This window comes from Octodon degus, unplaced genomic scaffold (assembly GCF_000260255.1).
Source record: "Octodon degus isolate 3935 unplaced genomic scaffold, OctDeg1.0 scaffold00065, whole genome shotgun sequence".
Classification (NCBI taxonomy): domain Eukaryota; kingdom Metazoa; phylum Chordata; class Mammalia; order Rodentia; family Octodontidae; genus Octodon; species Octodon degus.
In genome coordinates, this window is record NW_004524641.1 from 7,392,279 (window position 1) to 7,404,052 (window position 11,774).

At 44.4% G+C, this 11,774-nt stretch overlaps 1 protein-coding gene across 7 annotated transcripts in view; it reads right to left on the bottom strand.

The window, feature by feature from the left end:
• Positions 1 to 11,774, bottom strand: part of Rapgef4 (Rap guanine nucleotide exchange factor 4) — a 306,617-nt gene that overhangs the window by 63,276 nt on the left and 231,567 nt on the right. For all 7 annotated transcript variants that reach the window (XM_004634752.1, XM_023719129.1, XM_023719130.1 and 4 more), the window contains one exon: positions 767 to 851. In XM_004634752.1, coding sequence (XP_004634809.1) covers positions 767 to 851 — 85 coding nt within the window. The remainder of the gene's footprint in view (positions 1 to 766; positions 852 to 11,774) is intronic.

Here is an 11,774-nt window from a genome sequence, read left to right on the forward strand (position 1 = left end):
CAGACATATAGACCTGCCCTACCACACAGAAAGTGAGGATAACAAGGGCACTGACAGGTCAGTGGGAACAATTCTTGGATAGTTCAGGTAAGTGAGTGAGCTTCCAGACCCCTAGGGGTACAGGGGTATCAGGAATGGAAAGGCATCTTGTCTCGGTTGAAAGGGAAAGGGGGCTTAGAGCCTTTTTGCTTGGGGCTATGGTAAATAGTACTCTGCTCTCAGAAGAGGTGTTTTTATCTCTGTTCAGAAGCAGATATTTCTGCCTCCTAAAAACTCTAATGTGAGTCAGAGACAACCGCTGGGCCATGCCTGGCTAGTAGGTAGTGAGTGTCACTGGGCCCTGACTCTCTTCAACAGATGCTCTGCTGAGCAGTCTGTTTCTTCTCCCCGGAGGGCAGCAAACCTCACAGGACAACTAGACGTCTCTCCTTCCTCCCTCCCTTGTCAAGGAAAGGCTTCAGAGCCCCTCCCACAGTATGGCTTTCTTGTTTGAGCGCGCAGGTACCAACATTCAGACTTTGAAGGATGAAACCCTGGTTCTAATCCTACCCACATCAGATTGCTTCAGGTGGGGCACGTGCACTACTAGAAGCAACTTGATTTCCTTTAGAGATTGCTACCGTGCATAACGTCCTTAGCATATTACATGTAGGTAGATTTGAAAGGCAAAAGTTGAGGGTCCCCACCAGTACCATCACATTCCCCCCAGCCCTAACCACATTTATCTTAGGGTCTTCCTGAGTAGCTCGACCAAGAGAAGACTTACTGTGGTAGAAAGATGGGATAAGGCCTTGATATGAAGGAGCTCTTCATAGATAATTTCTAAGTCATCTACAGTCCTCTGGCCAGGTCTACAGAGGAAAAAAAAAATGAAGAAAGGCATCACTAAAACTTCAAATTAGGGAAATGTTTCCAGGGTCAATAACAGATTCAGGGATTTGTTCTGTGTTAAAAGATACTAACATCAGGAGAGATTATGCCATTATAATCTCTATATAAAGAGATTTTTGAAATGAATATTTTCCTTGATGGAAGGACGTGGAATCCACTGCTCACAAGATTCCTTCTCCTCCAGAGGGAAGAGCGACCCTACACACAGTGTAGCTGGGCTGGCCTACGTGTCAGCTTGTAGGCCACTGCTCTGACTGCTTTCCATCGTCATCCGAATAAAAAATGCCCCAACTTATCTTTGCGCACCATGGGGACAAACTGTTTAATCAACTTGACACTGGATGTAAATTTCTTGGGATCCTGTTTGATACTTTAGCTTAACAAAATATCAATGGTACTGTTGCTATCGTTGTTTTCTTTCAGAGAGCTCAGACACAGGATGTATGAAGGCTCAATGTTTTCTTGTCCACCTTTGAGGAGATGTGAACCAGGTAAACAGTAGTGCCTCAGATTAGCAAGAGCAAAGGCCAGGAGAAACTGGTCTACATTTCTTGAACTCTGCTCCTTGGAGCAGCGCTGTCCACAATTAGTTTGTGTAACATGGGGTGTGGGGTGCTGTGTACATTTGGGGTATGGGAAGACTGAGTGAATGTCTATCACCTTTTGTGTTTTGTAATTATTTGGGAATCATTACCAGCACTTAATTATATTAATGATAAGAGATATGATTGGTCAGTAATTTGAATTGTTCATTGTTCTCAGCAATATAAGGAAGCGTAACTAAGCTGTTTTTGAAACTTAAAAATAAGTGAGTTGTTAATTCTGAGAGTGCTAGGAAGTCAACGAAGAGACCGTCTACACTTTGATGGATAAGTGGCATTTCCTCTCAGCTAATTGGTGTAGTCATAGATATTACTTACAACATAATTATCAATATATTTTATGCATTTTGTCTTAAAATTCCAGCAATTTATGGTATTATTCAGTGTTACTCTGTATTAGATAATTATAGCTTAATGAGCTGTTGATGGCATTCCATTATTACATTACAATTTTAAAAGTATTTCTTGGTCAGGTAAGCTCAGGAAGTTGATAGACTGAGCAGAAAGCACTAGGTTTAGTCTGAGATCAAGTTCTAATCTTGGTGCCACCACTTAATGGCCCTGTGATATCAGAACCTCGGCTTTGGCTGAAACCTGGGGTGACACCTTCCCAAGCAACAGGTTGTGAGATTTTTAAGGAAAATGTGAAGCTATTCACACAGAAAAAAATCCAGCAAAGTGATATTTAAAACTCAAGCCTTTTTATGATAGGCCATTAAGCTTAAGTGTTCATTCAGCTGGATTAAGCATCTCCCAAAGAGGGCCGGGGAGGTAGTTCAGCAGCATAAGCACCTGTCTGGCAAGCACAAGGTCCTGAGTTTGATCCCCAGTACTGCAAGAGTCTCCCAAAGAGGTGGTGAGGTCAGGGGAGAGCTATACGCATCAGTAGGTTAATCCTGAAGGTGCCATTAGGAGGTGGCATCCAGCTTGAGATGAGTGACAGCAGGTACACCTTTCCATGGTGTCTCTCTTGCAGAGATCTCTCTGTGCTCTGCTTCCCTGGCCACTATGAAACGAGCAGCTCTGTACCGCTACACCTTTCTGGCCAGCTGTTTCCGCTCGTGAGCTGACTGGCCATGGACTGAGCCACAGCCAAAATAAACTATTTCCTGGGATAACTGGTGGGCATCAGTGATCTTGTTGCAACAATGGGTAAGCTGACTGATACACATAAACGTTAAATGGACACACCCATAAAGGATGACATTTGATCAAGTACATTATACCTGGAACTCAAGCAATTATTACGTCAGTACTCTGAGTGCTCAGAACTGGACTGTCAATATTCTAAATGGTTAGCCGGATTGTGTGATTTTGCAAATTTATTATCATACAAGGAAGCTGACAGAGCTAGCAGAGGATGAGTGGAGGAAGAAAACTGTACACCTTGCACAGTACTTTCACAAGGACAGCTTTAGCTAAACAAAAGAGACAAATATCTCTCTGTTAAGGAATCAGCAGAGGATCTATTTCCTAATCCTGATTGCACAAAGACAGATACTAATTCCATGACCTGGGAGATATCAGGCAGGTTTGCCTCCCGCTAAGGATCACCACCGAAGGACACACATGCACACCAGTCTAGTCCTTAACAATGGAATCCAGAAGCTATGGGTCCCGGAAAGGCACTGAAAAAAAAAGCTGCAGCCACGGGGGCTCTGGAGGAGCCGGGCCTTCTTGGTAAGGGGCCTAATCTACTACTTGACTTAGACATGGGGATTCTGAAACTAGGACCCTTGCGGATTTAAAAGTCAATGGAATCACCTGTGTCCATCTGCTGCCTAGCTAACATGGAAGCCTTAAGGTAGGCATAATAGGATTACAGCTCTTCAGCACAAGGAGCGGTCCTGCTGTTCTTGCTACTTGACATTAGCTGCAAATAGCACGAAACACTCCTAGGTGCTTGGCTAAAAGAGAAAGCAGTCACCAACTTCCCTTCTCACCTTCCTGGAGTGGGGTAGGACAAAGGGAGAAAAACACCCCAGCCAGGAGAAGAAAGGCTTAGAATTTGGCTTCAAAGCCTTAAAGAGAGTCATGGTTAGAATTTTGGAAGCAGAGCTGTACGTGTTAAGAGGAGTGCTTACTTATCAATATGAGATCCATAATGCTCAATTCGTGTTTTCTTCTTTTTTCTTTTTTAATGTATTTGGTACAGGGTCTCACTACACAGCTCGGATTCGTTGTGATCCTCCTGTTTCCAGCCTCCCCAGCACTGGGATCACAGCCACATGCCACCATGCGTGGACTTGATTGCAGGCTCAGTGTGCCTGGGGCTGGGGCTGGTGCAGCATGTGGTGCCAAGGATCGAACCCTGGTCCTTAACTATTCTTGATTCTACATCGCTCTTCTCTAGAGAAGCAATATCAAAGGTCAGCACTGGATTTGAAGCAGAAACTGAATTTGAGTTCTGAATGGTAAATGCTCTAGTTCCCAGTTGTTCTAATGACTTGTCTCTGCATCTGTAAAGTGGCAATGCTAAGCAGGATTGTAGGAAAGACTGAACTGGTTATTGCACATGAAACACTGTCTACACTGGAAATCCAGCACAGCTGCAGGATGCCATTATTATTAGGGTGGGTGCTCAGTACAGCTTGTGGAATGAATGAGCGCCGCAGTTCTTATAACTCAGGCTGAATTCAGGTCAGCAGTGCTGTGGACCAATTCTTGTTTTGTGGTCTGAGGGAATTGCGATTGTGCTCTTCCATCTTTTGCCCTAAGGGTTAGGACAAGGTGTGCACACCACAACCCGATTTGTGTCAAGACAAACAGTTAGAGCAACCCTGCCCTGTCTGCTCTATGTCTTCAGTTACTTATAGTCAACTAAAGCATAAAAGTGCTGAGTGGAAAATTCTAGTAATGAGCTACTGATAAATTTTAAATGGCTTTGATTAAGGCAAGTTGCCATAATTGTTCTATTTTATTATTAAATATTGCTATTCTCTTACAGTGCCTAATTTGTAACTAAATTTCATATACAGGGTTAGGTGCTATCCACAATACCATCCATATGGTGCATCTCGGAATAAACCTGTGTGGATAAGGGGAGATGACAGAATTACTACTAGAGGGAGGAAATTGGGGGAAAGTGATGAAGCTCCTCTCTTAATCCAAATCCCATAAAATCACCCTTTAGGATTATAAATTTACCCGCCCAATTGTTACCACCTAAAGCAGCTGAAGTCAGTCTATGACAAGGTCAGTGGGGACTAGACAAAGGTGATCATCCAAGACAACATATAGCACCGATTGGGCTGTACCTCTGTGAGCCACATTTTTGTCTGCCATGAAAAATGTCTGGTGGAAAATAAGTAGTACCATTAATACACACACACACACACACACACACACACACACACACGAATACTATCAGCAGATTGAAAAAATCTTAAGAATCCTTAGAAAACAGAAGGCAGATATAGAATGCTTGCTAAATCCAGGTGGAAGAAAACCACCACAAGAGTGAACTAGCAATGTGCACAGGAGCATAGTAATCACAGAGGGCAGATGTCAGGCAGCATCACCTAGAGGCTCCTCAATTCATTTGAGCCAGCTAGGCCACCAGTTCCTTCTCTCTCATACCTGCCATACTGGGCAATGGGCAGAGACAGAGTTTGCTGTTGGGAGAAAACTTGTGACCCGCTCTCTGACCTGCTCCAGGTGAGCAGTGGAACCCAAGAGCGCACGGAGGCCCTGGGCCCTTTGGGAAAGAGACAGGAAAGAAAGGGCACTGGCTGTCCTAACAAGAAAGGGCACAGAATGGCTCGGTTCCGGGGCATCCTCTTTATTTTTGTGATGAGTGGGAAGAAGGGCAACTTTAGCCTACTTCCTTCCACCTACCTATCACAAAGCAAAACCTGCTGGGTAACATGCCTTGTTACAGTGTCTGCCCCCCAACCATCAGGGGAGACTCTCCTGGGAATGCAGCTGCACACCTGCATCTGTCTACCTGTGTGGCCACCTGCCCCAACCCCAGGCTTCCATTCATGAACAGCTAACCTGGAGAAATAGACTTTCACAGGTACTCTAATTTGTAACTAAATTTCATACACAGGGTTAGGTGCTACCCACAATGCCATCCATATGGTGCATCTCGGAACAGATGTCCCAGGGAAACCTGCCATGGCCTCTTAGACAGAATACAACAGCCTGTCTAAAAGCAGCTTAGTCTTCACAAATCCAAAATGAAAGCAAAAAAGGAAAAACCACAACAACCAGAAAGCCAGTCCAGTGTTCCAAAGTGGCCAGTGTGATCCCCCGGGCAGGCCACTGTCACAGGCAACCGTGCCTGGAGCAAGGAACATTTTGGTCCTGTTTACAGCAAATGTTCTAATGAAGTGAGAGAAGTCAGGGTTGCAAGGTGTGAAGAGACTTACTTTTAAAAAACCAGTCTATTCACAATTTACGAAGTAACCATGGCATTCAGGAGAGGTTTGCCTGCAGCCAGGACCTTGGGCCTTTGGATTTTCTATAAGGATTGGAAAGGTGCACTAAATCCTGGGGTAGGGGCACTGGGCAGGGCAAAAGCCAGTCCTGAGCCCACCAAAGCGAGTCAAGATGGAGCCATGTGCCAGCGGCAGGCGCACAGCACCATGGCCCTCCCCCGAGGTCACCAGCTCAGTGCTGCTGAGCGATCCAGTGTCTCAGAAAGGGCTCTCCTCTCTCCTCTGCTTCAGACAAAGCTTCTCCCCTTGATCTGCCCCCCACCCCTCAAAGAGCACCTGGGAACATCTAAACCGGAGTGCTCCTGACCAAAATCACTGAACAAAGTCGAGTTTCAAAAGTGGGTTTCTTCTGGCTAATGGTGGCATTGAACACCTTTCATGCTTTGGTCTTTACGGGGGTGACAGGTGGAAAAAAATGAAGAAGAGATCCTACAAATCAGCCCCCGGTCTGTTCAAACAGTAATGAAAGGGTCCCAAGGACTGGAGCCAATTTGGCTTTCAAGAGGAAAGGGAACAGGGCTGAGCAGATAACTCCCATGTACCTTCATAAGAGCAACCTACGAGGCTGGGGAAGTGAATTGACTCTCTGGCTGCTCTGAGTGGCAGCCGGTGAATGTACCTGGTCTTTACTTGTCCTTCTCTGGATGTCACAGGGAGAGATATTAGGCATCCCTGCTTCTTTACAAATCTGCGTGGTGCCACATTGATGTGGATTTGTCGGATCCCGCTGTGGAAAGGCCTAGTTTCTGCAGGGGAGGCATTCTGGCAGCAATGTCTAGTTACAGACAAGATAATAAACGGGGATGGAAGGGGAGCAGTTTATACATTAAAGGATGGGAGGGCTCAGGTGATACTGGAAGCTGCTGGTAAATACCATTTTATCAAGGAATTTATCAAGGTCAGCACCAGAGCTCCTCAGTTATTGAAACATGGGTAAAATGAGGGATTCATCCAGCCACCAGAACAGCACACTGGCATGGTCAGGGTTAACACATGTAGGTAAGAAAGAAAACAACCCTGTTCCTGTAGACCCTGGTACCTAGGGAACATGCCCCGAGACATCAATATACTTATATCTACATACGTCCCAGTCAAGGTGAGAATTTCAAAACATTTTATTCACCTTTTTATAGGTGTGCTTTATTTTTGATGCAAGAATTCATGTCAATCCACCTGGTTTCCCCTGTGTAAGTCATTTCTCAAACTTCAATCATTTTCTAGTAACCTGGAGCCCTTCTAGCCATCTCCCATCTTCTACTTCCCCTTAAAGGAAAGCTGGTGTGGGTCACGCTTCCTTGTCTAGCAAAACATGTTCTTCGCTTTTGTTTTCTTCGCCTGCTAGGACTGAGCTTCTTAAACGTCAAGAACTTTCCTGGAGAGCCTGGTGACAGGACAGTGACCCACCCAGTGTCCTCTCCTCAGTTCCCTGCCACTTCCTCACTTTATCTTTAACCCACAAAAGGACACTCTAAGTTGGTTAGATGCAATGAGGCACTTTCTAGCTCTAACAGTCGGTGCACAAGAGGATTCTGGGTACAAGAGCACCCTTTGCTTCTTTGTGAAATTAGGAATGAATAAAATCTATAGCCTCAGGAAAGGGCAAAGGCTTTATGGATATCTGTGAGAAATGAAGTCACCCTCATGGGCACACGGGGGAAGGGTTCCATAATTGAAGGACTATGAGCCTTGAGTGTTTGCACGACAATGGGCTCCATCATGTTTAAGAACTGAACACGTTCGACATTTTTGCAGCAAAAGTGGTTTCTAAGAACACTTCAGAAGTTAACATTAAACCTTTAAAAAGGTACAGCTATAAATATTTCCTGTGAAACACTTCAGCTGTAAGTTAAGAACAAACATTTTGACGGAGTCAGCACAGCTCACAGGCTGCTTCTGGGTGTGAGACACACGTGAAATAAAAACGCAAACTCTTTTGAGAAAGAGCTACATGGGCGCATTAGTACTTTGTTCCTTACAAAAATTCAGTCTTGGTGAATCAGGGACAGATGGTGGAGCCTTTACTTTTTCCATTTCCATAAATTTACTAGAAAGGACAAACCTGAAGTAAAATTATACGAAGAAAATAATACTGTCAGTAAAATAAGAAAGATAGTAATTAGTATCTACTAAGTTCAATTTCTCCGTCTGTACATAGTGAATTATAACTAGCCCTGCTTAGATCACAGAGTTATTTAGTGGTTTAAAGAGGATGCGAAGCCACTTTGTAAACTACACTGTGCCATTCAAGTAGTAGTGGGCAAGTTCTGTTTGTGGTTCTAGCTAGAGCGTTGGCGTGGAGTAATTTGACATTTCCCTGGGTTGTGGATTACTAATGGATTGTCAAGAGAGCCGTGAAGAGAAGCAGATTAGTGACTCCAGTCAGATGCTGGATTTAGCAAATACATTTCCTGCATCAAATGTATAAATTTTGTTCTGCATTAAATCCCAATTTAACTGGGCATGCTATATTTAATTTGGCAACACTAATCACAAAGCACTCCACTTTGGCCAAACTGGTTTTTAAAAGTTGAAACCCCCAGTACCACATGCCATGCTGGCGCTGCCCCCAGCTGTGCTGAGTTTGGGAGTGGTGGTGCGTGCCTGTAACCTCGGCTTGGGCGAGGCTGAGACAGGAGGATCACAACAAGTCCAAGCTGCATAGCAAGTCCCTGGAGCAGATACCTTAAAAAAAAAAAAAAAAAAGTCCCAGCAGCACAGGCAAAATTTAAGACCCACAAGACCACTTGGTCTCTGGTACCGACAGTGCAGAGTAGAGCTCGGGACACAAAATAAAAATGAAAGATCTACAGGCTGCAAAGACATGCAGCTCTCTCAGGAAAGAAAAAGCCTTGTTACTATCATACATAATCCATTTCTGTACTAGTGGCCCCTCTGAGTCACTCCAAAACTAGAAAAAAAACCCCTCTCTTTCTACAGTGTAGAAAGATTCCATGGTGTAGTTAGATTCCATTCTTTATGGCAATCATTTAATGAGTAGATGTCACATTTGTATTTCAGATCTGTGCAGCTCTAATTTAGCTAGATGAGACTAGTCCATAATAACTACTTTAAAATCAGATTTATGGGTTGGGGAGATGGCTCAGTATAATAAGCGCTTGCCTGGCAAGCACAAGGCGCTGAGTTCAATCCCTTGTTCTGCAAAAATAAAATAAAATAAAATCAGATTTTCATGATATATGTCCTCACTAGTCCTCTAAGAACAACGCTGTAAGGCCATTGTGAATTCCTACAGGACCATGACTTAGCTTCGGTCTCTTTTTTTCTAAGCTGTAAGATGGGGAGTATGCTAGCTAATTACTTGCAATTTATTTTTTCTGGTCTTTCTCAGACATGGTCTTGCTATGCAGTTCAGGCTGGCCTTGAGCTCACTGTGTAGCCCAGGCTGCTCTCAAACTTCCAATGATCCTCCTGCCTCAGCCTCCCAAGCGCTTGGATGACAGGCATGCACCATTAGGCCCTGCTTTTACCTTAATATTTTGTTGAAAGAACTCAATTAAGTACTTATTTAGCCCAATGCCTAGCACACATGTGCTAAATAAATATTGGCTCTGATTAAAGACAACTGCATCTGTTTTTCCAGTTCACGAACTTAATTCTTTTCATGATTTTGGTCGCAAAATGAATTGGATGAGAATGAAATCATATTTCTCCATGAGGTCAAAAATGAACCTAGTCACTGAATTTGATTCGGTTCTCATCCAATTCTGTTAGAATCATGGAAAGAATTAAGTTCATGAACGGGGGCACCAATGTACCATGAAATTTACTTTATACCTTAAGAGATGAATACTCTGGAGATGTTGAGTGAGTTAATGATGCATTGGTAAGAACAGAATCTTGGCTCTTGGACCCAGTGTTACTTTCAGTTTATTTAGGAGGCTCCTGGTCAGATGCATGTATCTCAAATGCTGTCATCAAATGCACAGAATATAATTAATTTTAATGACATAACTATTTCTTTCTCTTGTTCTGTATCTTAGGGAAGGGTCTACAGGGTGTTCAGGGTCTCATTACTAGACCAGACTCATAGCGAGCCACCTGTTTACAGCCTCCCAAGAGTTGGTATTATAGGCGCAAACCGCCACACCCAGTCTCAGTGTACCCCCAGGGGTGGGGCTGGCACAGCAGGCCCAGGGATCGAACCCCCAGCCCTTGCGCTTGCTTGCAGGTGCTTTAATCCACTGAGCTATCTGGCTGGCCTGACATAACTATTTCTAAGGTCTTTATTCTTCACCTCTCACCTCTCTAGTCTGTTCTTCAGTCATCAGAGAAACCTACTGTAAGTCTGACCATTCCACCTTTCCCCTTGAAAACTCTTCAGTGATGTCCCAGATAACTATAAATAACAACTATGGTACAGAAGTCACAGCCGACCCCTTTAATCTGACCTCGCCTGAACTTTCCGGCCAAATCTCCTGGTGTACCTGATACAGGTGCTCCCTCATTGGGTCAGGCTATTACCCTCTCAGGAACTTTTCCAGCACCCTTGTTGCCCCACCATCCCCGTGTGCCCTTGCTGGGTCAGGAGCTTTCTGTGTTATAGCAAGAAGATCACTATAGTGATATTCTTCTCCGCTCTTAAAAAGAATGGGCTTAAGAGGGCCAGTGAGATAGCTCAGCGGACTAAGTGCCTGCTTAGGCAAGTGCAGCGAACAGGGTTCCAATCCCCGTCCTGCATGCCATGCTGGCCCCACCTCCAGGGCACGCTGAGCCCCCGATGGAGTCTGGTTGTGATGGTGCGTGCCTGTAATCCCAGCACTGGGAGGCTGAATACAGGAGGATCATCAGTCCAAGCTGCATATTGAGACCCTGTACCAAATACATAAATGGAAAAGGAAAATAAAAAAAAAAAAAAGAATGGGCTTAAGAATCAACCTAAACATCCAACCACTGAAAAATGAATGCACTGAGAATACCCACATGTTTGATCATTCTGCACCTACTTAAAAATCTCAGCCTTAAAAAAGGTTAAGACAGAATGAGAGGGCTGGGGAGATAGCTCGGTGATCTAAGCACCTGCCTGGCAAGCGTAAGAACTCGGGTTCAATCCCCTGTACTACATGCTGTGCCTGCTCTGGAACCCGGGCAAACGGTGCCAGCCACTGAAACCAGGCATGGTGGTGCATGCCTGTAATCCCAGTGCTGGGGAGGCTGAGACAGGAGAATCACTAGGAGTCTGAGCTGTGTAGCAAGACCCTGTACCAAGTAAAAGAGTTTAAAAAGTGTGTGTGTGTGTGTGTGTGTGTGTGAGAGAGAGAGAGAGAGAGAGACAGACAGACAGACAGACAGACAGACAGACAGAGACAGAGACAGAGACAGACAGAGAGAGAATGAGACATTATTAAATGTAAAACTCAGGAACTGAAATACGACCAGAGTAATAGTCACCAAAATATTAGGAGCAATTATCTCTGAGAGAAGTGATTGAAGGTGTTACTTATTGTACTTTAACTCTTTGCAGTAGTTTTCAGATTTTCTACAGTGAACACAGTGATTTTAATAACAAGTAATTAAAAACTTGAAATAATCTTATAATGGGCTTCGAGCTGTAAAGGCACAGCCAACTTCATGCTCCCCTCTGAGTCAGAAGCAGATGCCAGCAAACCTACCAGGCTGCTTTCTTAGGCAAGCAGATACAGGGAAAGTGAGAGACTGTTTTTACAGCTGAGATGCAAACCCAAAGCTCGGAAATGCCCCACTTTTGGGATCACTGTTTCAGGTCAATTCTACAAGCTCACACCTTAGGTACAGTAAAAACAAAGGTGACCGCTCGCCAGGCAGAAGCAAGGGCTTTGGTGCATTTCTTCTTTCTTTTTTT